The 21,374-nt window shown below is 44.6% G+C and overlaps 1 protein-coding gene across 23 annotated transcripts in view; it reads left to right on the plus strand.

The window, feature by feature from the left end:
* LOC1279452 (uncharacterized) overlaps positions 1–21,374 on the plus strand; it is a 138,913-nt gene that overhangs the window by 70,788 nt on the left and 46,751 nt on the right. For 14 of the 23 annotated variants that reach the window (XM_061660894.1, XM_061660895.1, XM_061660896.1 and 11 more), the window contains 10 exons: positions 65–196; positions 267–2,081; positions 2,157–2,249; positions 5,069–5,875; positions 7,487–8,788; positions 10,071–10,214; positions 10,294–10,443; positions 20,112–20,330; positions 20,592–20,774; positions 20,861–21,352. In XM_061660894.1, coding sequence (XP_061516878.1) covers positions 65–196; positions 267–2,081; positions 2,157–2,249; positions 5,069–5,875; positions 7,487–8,788; positions 10,071–10,214; positions 10,294–10,443; positions 20,112–20,330; positions 20,592–20,774; positions 20,861–21,352 — 5,337 coding nt within the window. The remainder of the gene's footprint in view (positions 1–64; positions 197–266; positions 2,082–2,156; positions 2,250–5,068; positions 5,876–7,486; positions 8,789–10,070; positions 10,215–10,293; positions 10,444–20,111; positions 20,331–20,591; positions 20,775–20,860; positions 21,353–21,374) is intronic. The other 9 variants (XM_061660907.1, XM_061660915.1, XM_061660913.1 and 6 more) reach the window with 6 other exon arrangements.

A 21,374-nucleotide genomic window follows, 5' to 3' on the forward strand; every position in this document is an offset into this window, starting at 1 on the left:
GATCTATGGTCGGTTGTGTCTGTGTCTATGGTTCATTGATTGATTGGCTTTTCGTTTTCATCAGTTCCGATATCGTGCGCGTCCAATACGGACTGTACGGATGGCAGCATCTGCAAGGAGTCGATGTGTTTGCCACGATGCAGAAACGATCAGGAGTGTGCACTGAACGAGAAATGTCTGCAGGGTAGCTGTATGCGTAAGTATTGCACACAAAACGTCGCTTCTACGATGATCTAGTGTTAATCGAACACACCTTTACTTTACAGTGACGTGTCGTTTGGATAACGATTGCTTCCTGGGACACATATGTCTGGCGGGGCGATGCGTTTACGGCTGTCACGCCGACAGTGACTGCAGTGCTAGCGAAACCTGCCGCGACAATCGATGCGTCAACCCGTGCCAGGAAAACCCTTGCGGACCGAATGCCGCATGCACTGTGGTGAACCATCGGGCCAGCTGCTCCTGCTTCAGTGGCATGGTGCCCAGCCCGACCGCAAAGGTAGGCTGCGTGCGAGCTCCGGCCCTACAGTGTTCGGAGAATCGCGACTGTGCCGACGGTACGTCCTGCATCGACCGGCTTTGCCGGCCAGTGTGTGCGAACGATCAAAGCTGCCTGAACAACGAACGCTGCGATGGCGGTTCGTGCAAGCCGATCTGCCGCAAGGATGACGATTGCCGTACGGGGGAGATCTGCCAAGGTCAAACGTGTATGATCGGTTGCCGATCGGACGGCGGATGTGCGGACCATTTGACGTGCAGCGGGCAGCAGTGCGTCGATCCATGCCAGGAGCCGACGGCCTGTGGCACGAACGCCGAGTGTGTGGTCGTGGGACACAGGAAGCAGTGCAGCTGCCCGGCCGGTTTGGTGGGCGATCCGTTCAGCTTGGGCTGCCGGCAGGAGACGCGCCTCTGTCAGGCGCGCACCGACTGTCCGAAGGGGCAGGCATGCTACGGCGGTACCTGCATGCAGACGTGCCGTAACGATCAGAACTGTTTGGCCGACGAGCGGTGCGTTCGGGGAACGTGCCGAACTGTGTGCAACAGCGATGCGGCCTGTGGCGATGGATTGATCTGCGAGGGACGCATCTGTCAGGCAGGGTGTCGATCGGACAACCAGTGCAGCAACACGCAGGCCTGCATCAACAAGAAGTGTACGGATCCGTGCGCAACGCTCGGCCAGTGTGGCTCGTGCTCGGAGTGCAAGGTCATCGATCACGGTGTGCAGTGTAGCTGCCCGCAGGGATACCTGGGCAATCCGCTGCTGTCGTGCAGTCCGCCGGCAGAAAAGTGCAACGCGCAATGTACCTGCGACGAGGACGGTATGTACTGCGTGAAGGCCTGCCGCCAGCAGAAGGACTGCGGATGTGGACAAACCTGCCACCGGGGCAAGTGCCGCAGCAAATGCAACCCGGGCAACTGCCCGGCGGGACTACTCTGTCAGAATGGGGCCTGTGTGGCGGGCTGTCGAACGAACGCCGACTGCCCCAGCGAGCGGTCCTGCACCAACGGCAAGTGTGTGGATCCGTGTGCCGGTGGTAGAGCGTGCGGCAAGAATGCGCTCTGCCAGGTGTCGGACCATCGTTCGCTTTGCCTGTGCCCCGACGGTTTCCAGGGTGATCCGTCGGTAGGCTGTGAGCAGTACGAATGCCAAACCAACGACGACTGCGAGCTGGACAAGAAGTGCGCGAGCGGAAAGTGCATCAATCCGTGCCTGAGCCCGGGTGCGTGCGGTCTGAACGCGCAGTGTCGCGTTGTGAACCGGCAGGCGCAGTGCAGCTGCACTCCCGGCTTCTTCGGCAATGCGCGTCACGAGTGCCAGCCGGTGCAGAAGAACGGCTGTGCTCAGAATCCCTGCGGCGAGAATACCATTTGCCGGGAGGATGAGAATGGCTACGAGTGCTCCTGTCAGCCGGGTTGCGTGGGTGATCCGCGACAGGGCTGTCTGTGCGAGGAAAAGCTCAAGAAGGACGATTGCGAGCAGTACGCCTGTGGTACGAATGCGGTCTGCCGCATGACCGAATGGGGCGCACCGTCGTGCGTCTGTTTGCCAACGCATCCGCACGGTGACCCGTACATGTCGTGTAAGTACTGGGACAACCCAATTGCACTCGAAGAGGGGAAAATAACGAGTTGTTGTCCTTCATTTTCTACGATAGGCACTCATGATGATACCGCGACCGACTGTCGAACGACTGGCTGTGCGGAAGGAGAGTGTGTTCGTGATGGTGCCAAGTTCATCTGCCGCAAAGGTAAGTCGGTTTGCTTTGTGTCTCACTTTGTACTACCTGTTCTTGGCGGCGTCCTACCGCATGGTGCTACTTCCACAGTGTGTGCGAATGCGAAGCGGGTGGACACCGTCAGAACTGGTTCACCGTTTTAAATCCAACAACCATCGCTAATAGAACCGTTCAGCATCTCGAAGCGACGATAACGAAACAATCACGTGATTTATCACCTTATCATTTAACGTTTCAATCATTGATAAGTTCGTTCAAATAGCGTGTTTTTTTTCATAACAATACCATTCATAAACTCAAATACCCACCATTTTGTTTAAGCATAACAATTATTACCAATTAAAACAAACTAAAAGAAGATGTTTGAATATTCACAATCTAATTGGTTTGAATAATTTAAATGATTTTACTCTCGCGCTTATGTATGTTTTGTTTTATACACCTTTTTTGTTTAAATCGGGCACTTCAAATTTAAAGAACAGATTATATATGGTTTAAAGTAATACCAAAGAACACATCACTAGTGGGATTTTTTTCCGATTATATATACCGCATTTAATTGCAATATTTCAATGTTTGAAGTTCATAATGCTGTTGAACCATTCCGCTCCTAAGCCTGCCCATTTAACGACAGCAAACGCTATTTTGTTTGAATAGTGTTGGCTACCACAGGCCACGCGGAAAGCGAAGTTTGACAATTTGCAAATGGTACCTTACAAACTATAAATACTGAATCTGAACATACACCCTCCACCGTACACTTTACCAAACCGTACTTTGCCTCTCACTTTACTTAGGTTAGTTATTTGAAATTTTGTTGTTTTTTTTGTTTTCCTGTATAAAATACCGCAATTTTCGCACGTTTTAATCTTCCAAACTCTGTTTACATGCAAAATCACACCCTGTCTGATCCTTATATATACAAATTTAAACCAAATGTTTCCGTTTACGGGATTGTTGTTGTTTTCGTTGTATTAAACAAACTCACGATAACTGGTAAAATAAAATAAAAACCAATCGATCTATTGTTCAGAATTGTCGCTGTCAGAATCGCGGTTACCCAATCTGCGCTACATTCACAGTTTACATTTGTTTCCATCAATCTCTGTTGTCTGGGAATGCTGCACCGATTTCCTTCCGCATCACCAACGTGTGCAAGCAAGTTTTAGTTTGAGTTGTTTTTTTTTAATATTGCTTACAAAATTTCTCGTTTCGTTCGTCTCTTTCTACATTGTTTGCTCTCGTTGTGTCTCGTTAGCGTACCGAGCTAGAATCATAAATGTAAACATGTGTAATGCAGCATCATGTGCATTGTCCTTCTTCCGAATATTGTTGTACCTGTTACCGAGTAAAATTGTACGTAGTGTAACACACTCCCCGTCTAGCGAATGGAGAAGAAATTATTTCAAATTTTAAAACAGATGTCGTAGTTGTTTTAGCTCTTTCTGTCACTTCTTACTTACTTACTTACTTAATGAATTTTTCCCCTTTCATTTTCGTTGTTTTGTATTGTTTTGTGTATCGGATTGCTTCTCGCCAGATTGGGAACTGTGGACGGGACACTTCTCACAAATAGTTCACTACTTGCACGTGTTAGGCCTCGGGTTTTGTATGTGTAAACAAGATAAGGTTTAATACGGGGGTTTCACGTTTTGTTTTTCATACTTTTCGTTTTACTACTGTTTACTTTTGATATCAAAACACACACACCAAATATTGGTTTATTTCGCACTCGTTTCCTAGTATTCAAATTTATTTTCAGACTTTATTCTTCCCTCTCCTATTTCCCTGTTTCCTCTATTATTCTTTTTTGTTTTGTTTCGTTTTGTTCTGTTTTTTTTCATTTCCCTTATAATGAATTTCGCTATTCTACACCTTTGGAATTGTGATTGATGAAATGTCTCTATCGCGTTTGTTTCTTTTGTTTGCTCGTGTGTTTTACTCCTGCTTTAACTATAGCTTGTGTACTTAATCTGCATAGAAATGAAGTTGTACTTCACCTGTACATACGAATATGTCCTGTTTTATACATCCCCTTACGATTCGTTCTACCATTTTGATCGACTGCTAGGACAGTGCCGATAAAACAAAAGCCGTCTTATTTATTTCCTCCCGTTAAGCTCTCTTAATGTCAGAGGTAGATGTTTGTTTCCAACTCTCTGATAACTGTAGCCTGTTTTCCCCACCTCGTCCAACTTTCGATCCCACTTCTTTTCTATTTCCTTACACCCAAATAAATTCCCCGGGCAGAACGCATGTGTTGGATGTATATCTATTGTGAGAACTAAAACAGTGATCGATAGAATTACCCGCTTAGTCTATCGGTTTCGAAACCTCGATACCACAGTTCCTCACGCAAAAAAAAAATGCGTCTATCTGGTTCGTCGAAGGCTGCAACAGCAACATACTCGCCCTGTAGTTTGAGTTTGAAATAATTTCTCTACAAATTCCATTCTCGCACGACGATGGCAAGTGTGAGAGGGAATAGTTTCCTTTCGTTTTGTTTTGTTTTGTTGTGAGGCTATGTAACAGGATTGCATCAACGGATTGGCCAATGCACCAGTTTGCAAGCGAAAGACACACTGACTATCTGCTAGGAGGGTAGGATATGTAATTACATCGTTTCGGCCAAACTACTCGGTTGTAAACCGGAAAAAACCAATACAAAATACATGCAGCAAAACTTCAGTACGACTTTTACGACCTGGACTGCGACGATCCCAACAACAACAATCGACACAAGACTTCATGTATTCGTACAGCATATATATGCCAAGAGCACACTATTTATCATCAACAATCCACTTATCATCATATAACAACACCTCTAGACGAATCCTGTGCGAACGATTTACAATGCGCCAATGATAAGGCTTGCATAGGAGGCAAATGTTCCGATCCGTGCTCGCTGCGAGGCGCATGCGGTGACAATGCACTCTGTCAGACGGTACTGCACAGACCAAGATGCTCATGCCCGAACTGCTACATCGGACGACCGAACGTCGAATGCAAACCGGATCCCAAATGCGAAGAAGTGACCACCCCAAGACCGAATGACCCGAAGATTGTTTCGGTGGCATGCGAGACAAACGGCGACTGCCATGAAAGCCTGCGCTGCGACGCCAGCGGGCAGTGCAGCGATCCGTGCACGGTACCGGCACCGTTCGTATGCGACTCCAACAAGAAATGTGTCTCGCGCCGTCATCGGCCCAGTTGCGTCTGTGCGCACGGTTTCATCGTGAATGACAGTGGCGAGCTGGTGTGCGCTCCGGAAAAGCGTGAATGCTTCGGCGACGATGGTTGCGCCTCGAACATGGCCTGCCTCGATGGCCGTTGCGTAAATCCGTGCTTTGCCAACGGTAGGCGCAGTGCGCCCTGCCCGGACGACAAGGCTTGCGTGGTGGTGGACCACAGGCCGACATGCGTATGCATGAAGGACTGCAGTCCATCACTGTCGATTTGCTTACGCGACAGCGGTTGTCCGGACGAGTTGGCCTGCCGAAATTATCAGTGCGTCAATCCGTGCGAGACGACCACTTGTGCCGAAGACACACCATGCTATGTCGAAGATCACAAACCAATCTGTAAATTCTGCCCGCCCGGCTTCGTTAAAGATGTACGACATGGATGTTTGAAAGGTAACATAAACACAACACCCCCAAAACCACTCTGTCCTCTGTTTCTGTTCGTTTAGTGGCGATTAGCGCATTGATCCATAGTCGACTATATCTTTTCCGATTCATTTCCGCTACTTGCGTTTCCTGTTTCTTTGTCTTTATCCCTTTTCTTGCGATTACAATCCACCAAAGAATGGAATAGTACACGACCATACTCACAACACTATCGACTTTCTTTCTTCTTTTGCTCTATTCAACTCATTCACACATTTTATCAACTTTTCCATTCATTGTCCATGTTCTATTGTAAACATTTTGTTTCTTTTCTGTTTTTATCATTGCCGTCTCTTTGATTCCTTTCAACATTTACTAAGCTCCAATAGAGCTAAATTATCTCAACAACAATATCTCATTAGATGAATTTTGCCCACTTGAAGATGTACTATATTATATTTCAATACTACTACCGTCATTACACATGGTTTCCTTTCCTTGCCAAGTACGTTAGAATTCTTTCACAATATCGCTGTGTTTTTTTTCCTTTCATCCTTTCTTCTGTCTATACTATCTGATGCTATCAGCCTTCTTCTAATCAGATATGTTCTAAAGTACGATCGAACTGCAGTATCTGAGGCAAACATTGGTTCACATTTGCCATATTGATGGAACGTTGAGTTGCAGTACGAACATCCAAGTTACTGTACATAGATCACTCGTGATAGTGAATCACAAACATTCACACATGCTTATGCCTTACTTTGATTTCAGAATATCCTTTGTTCCTTGTACTCTCCTTATCCCGATCTTAAAATTGTATCTTTAATATAAAAGAAAAGTTTCACGTCGATTGCATCGTACACATGTTCAGTGTCAATCAGTTAGCAAGCTGTTAAAACGGTAAAGCAAACAAAATTTCCAAACGAAAACCAATCAAAACTATCGAAAACGCTGATAGCATTTGAAAGCGCTACATTTCACCTTTACTCTACTATATGCCATACTTCAGCATTGTAGATCCAGTATCGCACTATCGTCTATCACGGTCTGTCCGTATGTCTGTCTGTCTGTCTGTCTGTCTGTCTATCTGTCTATTTATATCACTCTGTGTTGGTTAGCTGTCAACAATTTGTATCTATTCATTCTTCTGTCTGTCGCTCTTTACTGTCCATCTATTGGCTTATATAGTGCAGTATGTGTTATTTCAATGTTCTCTAATGCTACTAGCACCAATTACAACTTTATACCAACGGTGCCTGTATTTGTATATAATCTCTATAATTGACATGCGCGTATTATCTATCAATGCCATTTCTTCAACATTTTTGGCCATATTTGTCGTGCTATGTTTATTGATAATGGCTGAAGTATTATATTATTTTTTGCGTTCTGCCTTCTCTTTACTTGATCTGAGATTGTCTTCTCCTCCATCCTCAACACAATACATCCACTACCTCTGTCTCTATGTTTATCGCCCCCTCTCACTCTCTCAATCTGTTCTATCCATTTGTATGTCTGTCTCAGTTGTGTTAAAATGTAAATTACATGTACATTATTTACATATATATTAATTGAACATTATTATGTGTACTTTATTGTAACCTCACACCAACTACTTAAACCTTACTTTCACAGCGATTGAAAAAGATAAAAATGAAGGAGAAAAAACTCATGAAAAGCAGGGTATCAACTGTTCGGTGCACTCCGACTGCGGCGATAAATTACACTGTTTAGTCGGCCTTTGCGTTGATCCTTGTAGGTCTGGTTGTGGTGAACGGGCGCTTTGCACAGTGAAAGCACATCTTCCCATTTGTTCCTGTCCTTTCGGTTACACCGGCAACCCATCCGAACGGTGTTTACCATTGGACGGCATTAAGAGTAACACTTCTGTCACGCTGATGCCTGAAGGTATGACTGAATATCCTGAGGTGTACTATGATGGACACAAAATTGATCGATCAGATGAGTTTACCACAGCTGAAACCATAGTGGATACAACTACCACCTTCATGGATGGACCAATTACACTAAGCACTACAGCACACGAAGAAGATTTGATTTCTATGAATCAAACCATGGATGTAAATAACATTAGCACGTCAACTGCAAGAGATGAAAGCATAGGCGATGCGAGCACAACTGTACTCGATTCCATTTCAACCGTTATTCCAAATACTGAAACTGATGATACTCGAACCACATTGGAACCATTTACTTCTATTGGCACAACAGAAGCTGGTGATTTCATATCAGAGACAACAATTGAAGAGATTATATCCACGACTAATGTTCCGATGAAAACGACCAATGCAACGGTAAAGCCAAATAGTCACTCAGATACACTCACAAAACAAGATCGCAAATCCACTGATTTGGAAGAGACTGATCAACTGCCAACTGTAACCACACCAATTGATGATTATTTTGTAGAGTTATCCTCTACCTCTAAGCATTACGAATTCATGCAAAACAGTGAGGCTACCGTTACGCCATTGGGAAAGAAAACCAGCACTACAAGCATGACTACTACTAGCACTGCTGCATCTGCAACGGATATTAATACCACCACTGAACAGTATTTATTGGACGATCGCAGCATACCGCTTTCAACATCCGAATATGACGGAGACGATTACATAGATGAAGAGAGCACGTCAACAGCATCGACGATAGAAACGACTTTAGCAGCGAAAACGACCTACGAGTCCTATCCTACGGGAACAACGGCGGAACCGATCATTGAAATCATTCAGTGCCGTGCCGAAAACGATTGCAATGCAAACGAAACCTGTGCTGGTAACATCTGCATCGATCCATGTGCTCAATTTAATCCCTGCCCTCAGGATGTTCCTTGTCAAACCTTGAATCATGTCCCAATGTGCTTGTGCAATAGCGATACCAATACCGGGTACAGCGTTGATTGTATGAAAAAATCAGGTAATATATACACAAAAAAATCATCCAACGCAACCAACTATCTATCCCGTTTAGTAGACAGCCGGTTTGATTCGGTGCGTGGATTGCGAGCAGTAATCTTACGAACATTTCAATCCTTTCATCATTTCCATTTCCGTACTGGATTTTACCTCCGTATCTTTGTACCTCTGCATGATCTGTACGTTAGATGGGGTTTTCGCATTTAGCAATCGCAATCACTTGCATGCCACAGGAATGTAGTTGACCACAGCTTTGCCAAAACCATCACCAAAGCTATAATTGGTCAAAATACATATACGTGATGCGATTTATGCTCTTTCACATGCTCATCACTATCGTCGTATTGTTACCTAGAATCATCAAAACGGAGACTTCACTTTACAGCAGCTCTGTTTTGTAGTAGTCAACACATTTAGATACCTACCTGACTATTTTTCTTCTATGTCTTTTGGCACTGATTGCATCTTTGACCAATGCTGAGGTGCAACAGTGCTACACTATTTCTGTACACTCTGTCATTCGAAGAATTACTGCGAGCGTATGAGCTTTGCTGGTGCTGCACTGCTGATCCACGTGCCGATAAAACGGGTGTTTGTCTGGTTAGAGTTGAAGAAACCATACAATCAATCTGGAATGACATTGAAAATGCTCTCATTACCGTATTTTGATTCATCTTTCTTTACCGTCATGACCCTTGAGTATTGCGTATGGAGTTTGTATCATCCAGTGGCTCCCACACAAAGACTTCACCTTACTGCAGAACGGACTACTGCAGCCGCATGATAAGCTCTGCTGAGATCAGAGTTCCATAAATTATCCTTCTTCATCGGAACCGATTTGGAATCAACGTAGTGCGTAGTGTAATTAGTGGGATGTATGGGAAAACTATGCTAATGAGTGTATTTTTTATCAGTATACAAATTAACTGTTGTGTTCAACCATCTATGTTGCACATATATTACGTGTATTTTTGATTCTGGTTTCATGTATTCTGGTATTGCATATTGTTTGTTATTATTGGTGGTGGATATCATAAAATCTTGAATCTAATCATTACCTGTAGTCTTTGCTTAATTACTTACATGTATCATTCAATGACAAGGAATGGGGCTTAGCTTAGCTATTGGTTTGCTTCAATGTGTTTCAATCCAGTGAATTTTTAAATTTCCAACCACATTTGTTGTGCAAACTCAATTACTTGAGTTTCAACAATTTGCTACAATATCGGATATGTACACATGTTTTAATATTTTCACTAACACAATATTTTTACGACTTCCAGAACTGGGATGTAGGCATAGCAACGAGTGTCCTTTGGAAAGATCATGCATCAACGGAATTTGTGTTGATCCATGTCGATCGGGCAATCCTTGCGATATTGGCGAAGAATGCGAAGTTCAAAATCACGAAACAGTTTGTGTGAAACGTACGTATACAGTTTAATTCGTTTGACTAATGGCTATGAGTACCATATTGCAATATTATCCTTTCTTTTTTTTCTCTAGTATGCCAATGTGAAAAAGCATCAGACTGTGCAGGAGGATTGATATGTGATGGCTGTAACTGTGTTCAAAAAGATACCGATAGAACAACTGGTTGTGAGCATTGCCCACCGGGCATTCCTTGTGATCCAATCACTGGCGGTTGCGTCAAGGGTAAGTATTTTTATTGTTTGCATCCACATCTACATCTTCGCGCATACATATTCTTCAGAAGACATTTCCTCATTCCTCACTACGAAGCGTAAATCCACACACCTCCTCCCCTTACAAAGGACGGTTCTTTTCATACGATTCGTCGATATATATTTATCAATAGTTTAGACTCATTTCTAGTCCCATTCATAGTTAGCTAGTTCGAATCTCCCTTTTCTCCTGGCTTGCTTAAACTCTGTCGCTATGCTTATAAATGGAATTGCTTCGAGAAAAATACGTCGTGATCGTAAGTTTTCGCTACATTAACATTTATTGACTGACTATAATTTGCTTCTTCATAACTAAACCTTCTAACTCTATTCACTATTGAGCATTGTATTTTCACAAAAAAAAATCTATGAAAAAAATACTTCTATCATACACTTCACGCCACCAACAAATATTTATCATAAATGCTTGAAAACACACATTAAAATAAACCGTAACACATATCATAAGACATCACACATCAAAAAGTATTTCAATTTGAAAATGTAAATATTTACATCCAATTAAACGATGATTTTGTTTTGTTTTATATCTAAAAAATTAATAACACAGAACCACACACAACCACCGACACTTATCCTGATGTAAATAGCACAAATACAAACATATTTGTCGAAGGAGGGCATAAGCAAACAGTTAACAACGTAACAAACACAGCAATAACAACAACGCCTATGCCTGAGAGTGATATGGAAAATTTAACACCTGACACAAGCAAACTTACCACTGCCCCGAAAGAAACAGCAACAATTAATATCACAGAAAAAGCAACTGAAAATGAGTCTCTGAGCGATATCGAAACAAGCACCCAAGAAACGATTGCCCTAACAAATTATTCACAGATAACCTACGACCTCACAAACGAAAAAAACACGACCAATATGGACACATTTTCTAACTCCACTACGTCTCCAATTGTAAAAGATTTCACGATAACTATTCCCATTACAATACAACAATGGATCAATCAACAAACAACACCAACAACTAGACAGTCATCAACAAAATACGATACAGAAACCACACGATCGTACACCACAACCGATACTACAGTTCGGCCCACTATTCGTGATGATCAAACAACTCGAGTAGCTGACTCCGATACAACCACGTCTTATCCTGACGAGCAAACAACTCAACACGATACAGAAACCACACGATCGTACACCACAACCGATACTCCAGTTCGGCCCACTATTCGTGATGATCAAACAACCCGAGTAGTTCACTCTGATACAACCACGTCTTATCCTGACGAGCGAACAACTCAACACGATACAGAAACCACACGATCGTACACCACAACCGATACTACAGTTCGGCCCACTATTCGTGATGATCAAACAACTCGAGTAGCTGACTCCGATGCAACCATGTCTTATTCTGACGAGCATACAACTCAACACGATACAGAAACCACACGATCGTACACCACAACCGATACTACAGTTCGGCCCACTATTCATGATGATCAAACAACTCGAGTAGCTGACTCTGATACAACCACGTCTTATCCTGACGAGCGAACAACTCAACACGATACAGAAACCACACGATCGTACACCACAACCGATACTACAGTTCGGCCCACTATTCGTGATGATCAAACAACTCGAGTAGCTGACTCCGATGCAACCATGTCTTATTCTGACGAGCATACAACTCAACACGATACAGAAACCACACGATCGTACACCACAACCGATACTACAGTTCGGCCCACTATTCATGATGATCAAACAACTCGAGTAGCTGACTCTGATACAACCACGTCTTATCCTGACGAGCGAACAACGCAACACGATACAGAAACCACACGATCGTACACCACAACCGACACTACAGTTCGGCCCACTATTCATGATGATCAAACAACTCGAGTAGCTGACTCCGATACAACCACGTCTTATACTGACGAGCAAACAACTCAACACGATACAGAAACCACACGATCGTACACCACAACCGAAACTACAGTTCGGCCCACTATTCGTGATGATCAAACAACTCGAGTAGCTGACTCCGATGCAACCATGGCTTATTCTGACGAGCATACAACTCAACACGATACAGAAACCACACGATCGTACACCACAACCGATACTACAGTTCGGCCCACTATTCATGATGATCAAACAACTCGAGTAGCTGACTCTGATACAACCACGTCTTATCCTGACGAGCGAACAACTCAACACGATACAGAAACCACACGATCGTACACCACAACCGATACTCCAGTTCGGCCCACTATTCGTGATGATCAAACAACTCGAGTAGCTGACTCCGATACAACCACGTCTTATCCTGACGAGCGAACAACTCAACACGATACAGAAACCACACGATCGTACACCACAACCGATACTACAGCTCGGCCCACTATTCATGATGATCAAACAACTCGAGTAGCTGACTTCGATACAACCACGTCTTATTCTGACGAGCGAACAACTCAACACGATAGAGAAACCACACGATCGTACACCACAACCGATACTACAGTTCGGTCCATTATTCATGATGATCAAACAACTCGAGCAGTTGACTTCGATACAACCACGTCTTATCCTGACGAGCGAACAACTCAACACGATACAGAAACCACACGATCGTACACCACAACCGATACTACAGTTCGGCCCACTATTCGTGATGATCAAACAACTCGAGTAGCTGACTCCGATACAACCACGTCTTATCCTGACGAGCGAACAACTCAACACGATACAGAAACCACACGATCGTACACCACAACCGATACTACAGTTCGGCCCACTATTCGTGATGATCAAACAACTCGAGTAGCTGACTCCGATACAACCACGTCTTATCCTGACGAGCGAACAACTCAATACGATACAGAAACCACACGATCGTACACCACAACCGATACTACAGTTCGGCCCACTATTCGTGATGATCAAACAACTCGAGTAACTGACTCCGATACAACCACGTCTTATCCTGACGAGCGAACAACTCAACACGATACAGAAACCACACGATCGTACACCACAACCGATACTACAGTTCGGCCCACTATTCGTGATGATCAAACAACTCGAGTAGCTGACTCCGATACAACCACGTCTTATCCTGACGAGCGAACAACTCAACACGATACAGAAACCACACGATCGTATACCACAACCGATACTACAGTTCGGCCCACTATTCGTGATGATCAAACAACTCGAGTAGCTGACTCCGATACAACCACGTCTTATCCTGACGAGCGAACAACTCAACACGATACAGAAACCACACGATCGTACACCACAACCGATACTACAGTTCGGCCCATTATGCGTGATGATCAAACAACTCGAGTAGCTGACTCCGATACAACCACGTCTTATCCTGACGAGCGAACAACTCAACACGATACAGAAACCACACGATCGTACACCACAACCGATACTACAGTTCGGCCCACTATTCGTGATGATCAAACAACTCGAGTAAATGACTCCGATACAACCACGTCTTATCCTGACGAGCGAACAACTAAACACGATACAGAAACCACACGATCGTATACCACAACTGATACTACAGTTCGGCCCACTATTCGTGATGATCAAACAACTCGAGTAGCTGACTCCGATACAACCACGTCTTATACTGACGAGCAAACAACTCAACACGATACAGAAACCACACGATCGTACACCACAACCGATACTACAGTTCGGCCCACTATTCGTGATGATCAAACAACTCGAGTAACTGACTCCGATACAACCACGTCTTATCCTGACGAGCGAACAACTCAACACGATACAGAAACCACACGATCGTACACCACAACCGATACTACAGTTCGGCCCACTATTCATGATGATCAAACAACTCGAGTAGCTGACTCCGATACAACCACGTCTTATACTGACGAGCAAACAACTCAACACGATACAGAAACCACACGATCGTACACCACAACCGATACTACAGTTCTGCCCACTATTCATGATGATCAAACAACTCGAGCAGCTGACTCCGATACAACCACGTCTTATCCTGACGAGCGAACAACGCAACACGATACAGAAACCACACGATCGTACACCACAACCGATACTACAGTTCGGCCCACTATTCGTGATGATCAAACAACTCGAGTAGCTGACTCCGATACAACCACGTCTTATCCTGACGAGCGAACAACTCAACACGATACAGAAACCACACGATCGTACACCACAACCGATACTACAGTCCGGCCCATTATTCGTGATGATCAAACAACTGGAGTAGCTGACTCCGATACAACCACGTCTTATACTGACGAGCGAACAACTCAACACGATACAGAAACCACACGATCGTACACCACAACCGATACTACAGTTCGGCCCATTATTCGTGATGATCAAACAACTCGAGTAGCTGACTCCGATGCAACCATGTCTTATCCTGACGAGCAAACAACTCAACACGATACAGAAACCACACGATCGTATACCACAACCGATACTACAGCTCGGCCCACTATTCGTGATGATCAAACAACTCGAGTAGCTGACTCCGATACAACCACGTCTTATCCTGACGAGCAAACAACTCAACACGATACAGAAACCACACGATCGTACACCACAATCGATACTACAGTTCGGCCCACTATTCGTGATGATCAAACAACTCGAGCAGCTGACTCCGATACAACCACGTCTTATCCTGACGAGCGAACAACTCAACACGATACAGAAACCACACGATCGTACACCACAACCGATACTACAGTTCGGCCCACTATTCGTGATGATCAAACAACTCGAGTAGCTGACTCCGATACAACCACGTCTTATCCTGACGAGCGAACAACGCAACACGATACAGAAACCACACGATCGTATACCACAACCGATACTACAGTTCGGCCCATTATTCGTGATGATCAAACAACTCGAGTAGCTGACTCCGATACAACCACGTCTTATCCTGACGAGCAAACAACTCAACACGATACAGAAACCACACGACCGTACACCACAACCGATACTACAGTTCGGCCCATTATTCGTGATGATCAAACAACTCGAGTAGCTGACTCTGATACAACCACGTCTTATCCTGACGAGCGAACAACTCAACACGATACAGAAACCACACGATCGTACACCACAACCGATACTACAGTTCGGCCCACTATTCGTGATGATCAAACAACTCGAGCAGCTGACTTCGATACAACCACGTCTTATCCTGACGAGCAAATAACTCAACACGATACAGAAACCACACGATCGTACACCACAACCGATACTCCAGTTCGGCCCACTATTCGTGATGATCAAACAACCCGAGTAGATCACTCTGATACAACCACCTCTTATCCTGACGAGCGAACAACTCAACACGATACAGAAACCACACGATCGTACACCACAACCGATACTAAAGTTCGGCCCACTATTCGTGATGATCAAACAACTCGAGTAGCTGACTCCGATACAACCACGTCTTATCCTGACGAGCGAACAACTCAACACGATACAGAAACCACACGATCATACACCACAACCGATACTACAGCTCGGCCCACTATTCGTGATGATCAAACAACTCGAGTAGCTGACTCCGATACAACCACGTCTTATCCTGACGAGCGAACAACGCAACACGATACAGAAACCACACGATCGTACACCACAACCGATACTACAGTTCGGCCCACTATTCATGATGATCAAACAACTCGAGTAGCTGACTCCGATACAACCACGTCTTATACTGACGAGCGAACAACTCAACACGATACAGAAACCACACGATCGTACACCACAACCGATACTACAGCTCGGCCCACTATTCGTGATGATCAAACAACTCGAGCAGCTGACTTCGATACAACCACGTCTTATCCTGACGAGCAAACAACTCAACACGATACAGAAACCACACGATCGTACACCACAACCGATACTACAGCTCGGCCCACTATTCGTGATGATCAAACAACTCGAGCAGCTAACTCCGATACAACCACGTCTTATCCTGACGAGCGAACAACGCAACACGATACAGAAACCACACGATCGTACACCACAACCGATACTACAGTTCGGCCCACTATTCATGATGATCAAACAACTCGAGCAGCTGACTCCGATACAACCACGTCTTATCCTGACGAGCGAACAACTCAACACGATACAGAAACCACACGATCGTACACCACAACCGATACTACAGCTCGGCCCACTATTCGTGATGATCAAACAACTCGAGCAGCTGACTCCGATACAACCACGTCTTATCCTGACGAGCGAACAACTCAACACGATACAGAAACCACACGATCGTACACCACAACCGATACTACAGTTCGGCCCACTATTCATGATGATCAAACAACTCGAGCAGCTGACTCCGATACAACCACGTCTTATCCTGACGAGCGAACAACTCAACACGATACAGAAACCACACGATCGTACACCACAACCGATACTACAGTTCTGCCCACTATTCATGATGATCAAACAACTCGAGCAGCTGACTCCGATACAACCACGTCTTATCCTGACGAGCGAACAACGCAACACGATACAGAAACCACACGATCGTACACCACAACCGATACTACAGTTCGGCCCACTTTTCATGATGATCAAACAACTCGAGCAGCTAACTCCGATACAACCACGTCTTATCCTGACGAGCGAACAACTCAACACGATACAGAAACCACACGATCGTACACCACAACCGATACTACAGTTCTGCCCACTATTCATGATGATCAAACAACTCGAGCAGCTGACTCCGATACAACCACGTCTTATCCTGACGAGCGAACAACGCAACACGATACAGAAACCACACGATCGTACACCACAACCGATACTACAGTTCGGCCCACTATTCGTGATGATCAAACAACTCGAGCAGCTGACTCCGATACAACCACGTCTTATCCTGACGAGCGAACAACTCAACACGATACAGAAACCACACGATCGTACACCACAACCGATACTACAGTTCGGCCCACTATTCGTGATGATCAAACAACTCGAGTAGCTGACTCCGATACAACCACGTCTTATCCTGACGAGCGAACAACGCAACACGATACAGAAAACACACGATCATACACCACAACCGATACTACAGTTCGGCCCACTATTCGTGATGATCAAACAACTCGAGCAGCTGACTCCGATACAACCACGTCTTATCCTGACGAGCAAACAACTCAACACGATACAGAAACCACACGATCGTACACCACAACCGATACTACAGTTCGGCCCACTATTCGTGATGATCAAACAACTCTTGTAGCTGACTCCGATACAACCACGTCTTATCCTGACGAGCGAACAACTCAGCACGATACAGAAACCACACGATCGTACACCACAACCGATACTACAGTTCGGCCCATTATTCGTGATGATCAAACAACTCGAGTAGCTGACTCCGATACAACCACGTCTTATCCTGACGAGCGAACAACTCAACACGATACAGAAACCACACGATCGTACACCACAACCGATACTACAGTTCGGCCCACTATTCGTGATGATCAAACAACTCGAGCAGCTGACTCCGATACAACCACGTCTTATCCTGACGAGCGAACAACTCAACACGATACAGAAACCACACGATCGTACACCACAACCGATACTACAGTTCGGCCCATTATTCGTGATGATCAAACAACTCGAGTAGCTGACTCCGATACAACCACGTCTTATCCTGACGAGCGAACAACTCAACACGATACAGAAACCACACGATCGTACACCACAACCGATACTACAGCTCGGCCCACTATTCATGATGATCAAACAACTCGAGCAGCTGACTTCGATACAACCACGTCTTATCCTGACGAGCAAACAACTCAACACGATACAGAAACCACACGATCGTACACCACAACCGATACTACAGTTCGGCCCATTATTCGTGATGATCAAACAACTCGAGTAGCTGACTCCGATACAACCACGTCTTATCCTGACGAGCGAACAACTCAACACGATACAGAAACCACACGATCGTACACCACAACCGATACTACAGGTCGGCCCACTATTCGTGATGATCAAACAACTCGAGTAGCTGACTCCGATACAACCACGTCTTATCCTGACGAGCGAACAACGCAACACGATACAGAAACCACACGATCGTACACCACAACCGATACTACAGTTCGGCCCACTATTCGTGATGATCAAACAACTCGAGTAGCTGACTCCGATACAACCACGTCTTATCCTGACGAGCGAACAACGCAACACGATACAGAAACCACACGATCGTACACCACAACCGATACTACAGGTCGGCCCACTATTCGTGATGATCAAACAACTCGAGTAGCTGACTCCGATACAACCACGTCTTATCCTGACGAGCGAACAACGCAACACGATACAGAAACCACACGATCGTACACCACAACCGATACTACAGTTCGGCCCACTATTCGTGATGATCAAACAACTCGAGTAGCTGACTCCGATACAACCACGTCTTATCCTGACGAGCGAACAACGCAACACGATACAGAAACCACACGATCGTACACCACAACCGATACTACAGTTCGGCCCACTATTCATGATGATCAAACAACTCGAGCAGCTGACTTCGATACAACCACGTCTTATCCTGACGAGCGAACAACTCAACACGATACAGAAACCACACGATCGTACACCACAACCGATACTACAGCTCGGCCCACTATTCGTGATGATCAAACAACTCGAGTAGCTGACTCCGATACAACCACGTCTTATCCTGACGAGCGAACAACTCAACACGATACAGAAACCACACGACCGTACACCACAACCGATACTACAGTTCGGCCCGCAATTCGTGATGATCAAACAACTCCAGCAGCTGACTTCGATACAACCACGTCTTATACTGACGAGCAAACAACTCAACACGATACAGAAACCACACGATCGTACTCCTCAACTGTTTTCCAGACATTGATTGATCAAGAATCCTCCAGAACACCGACATATAATGACTTAATGACAAATAGTTTTACTATGAAAGCACATAACATGATGACCTCACCTGACTCATTGACTACTGTTTCAACGTTTGTGGATAATTTCGTGGGCTCAACAATCGTTTACCCAAGGGATGAAAATATCGATGCGAACGAAGGATCTTTAACCACCGCTACTTATCCAAGTGAAATGCAAAATAACTCAAATATGCCACCAGCCACCAAAGCCTGTCAATCCACCAATGAGTGCACTGAGAATGAAATTTGTGTTAAATCACAATGTTTCTTACTTTGTAACTCAACCAATCTCCCCCCTAACATTCCCTGCGCAAGAGGTATTATCAGCTGCCTTCAAATCTCCTAAATATTTCCTGTATATATCTCTGTAAATATTATTCTCTAATCCTTGCTCTTTCTACTTAACTGAAACTCAGTTTCTATATTCCTTACAACTTTTCGTTCTGTAACCTCTGTTATGTTCTATAATCTTTCAATTCCCTGTTTTGAACATTTCTTTACCCGTTTTGGAGTTCTTCTTCTAAAATTGTTTGCCTTTTTTATACCTAACAAATGCACTTAATTTATTAATATTTGCTTTTATTATTGCTAACTAATCTAGAACCCCCAGGATCTCCAAAAACACCAGAGCCTTGCCAATCTGATAACGACTGTCTGAATAACGAAGCGTGCTACATGGGCTTGTGCGAAAACCCTTGCTTATTTGACGGCGTTTGTGCAGAAACCGCTACGTGCCAGGCTAAAATGCATCGTCCCATTTGCACATGTCCACCTGGACACGAGGGTAACCCGACTATCAAGTGCACCGTGCTGGAGTCAAGTAAGGAATACAAACTAATTTTTGCTTCTTTGCCAATTATTTTGTTTATAACGACAGTTGTGCAAACTAAACAAGCCATCCATTTTCTTCTGATATCATGCCAAAACAAAAAAACGCATTTGTATCATTAATTTGCACTTTCAATTTCTCTGATTATTTCCATCGCGAGCATGGAAATTATCGTTCATGTATGTTATGTATATATTTGCACATTTCTCACAAATTTCAAAACACTTTCTTTACATATTTTGCACCATTCAGTACAATGCACCACAAACGATGAATGTTCACTTACGGAAGCCTGTGTTGGAAACGTGTGTCAAAGACCGTGCGATGTAAAGAACACTTGCACGGCGAATGCAGTTTGCATCAATACCAATCACGGTACTGATTGCAGTTGCATCGACGGATATCATGGAAACGGTTTTGTACAATGCGTACCAGGTAGGATATATTACAGCTCACAGTCAAACGGTTATGCTTTGCTGCATTGGACAACCGATACTTATTAGCATAAGTTAACTTTTCAGTAACGACTGTAGGTTCAGTGTGCCAGTACAACGAAGATTGTCCGCCCGATAAGCTTTGCGATCGGTTGAATCGCATCTGCATCAATCCTTGCCAAGCCGACTCTTGCGGCGACAATGCAGAGTGTTTTGCAGTGAATCATGGAATTGATTGCCGCTGTCGGGCAGGGTACGTTGGTAATGCTTACATTGAGTGTACACAGCACCAAGGGTGTCTCTCGGATCGGCAGTGCAACGACAATGAAGCTTGTATCCAGGGCCGCTGCTCATCACCTTGCCAGTGTGGACCGAATGCTATGTGCGATGTGAAACGGCATAAAGCCGTGTGCCGTTGCCCACCGGGATACGGTGGTAATGCGCGTACTGGATGCAATCCGCCAAGCAATCCGTGTGAACCAAACCCATGCGGAATCAATGCAATGTGTGAAATCGACAATGGCAGCCCGGTGTGTTTCTGTCCGCGCGGATTAACTGGAAATCCATTCAAGAATTGCAGTAAGTATATTTAGGCAAATTG

The sequence above is a fragment of the Anopheles gambiae genome, chromosome 3, assembly GCF_943734735.2.
Source record: "Anopheles gambiae chromosome 3, idAnoGambNW_F1_1, whole genome shotgun sequence".
Lineage (NCBI taxonomy): Eukaryota > Metazoa > Arthropoda > Insecta > Diptera > Culicidae > Anopheles > Anopheles gambiae.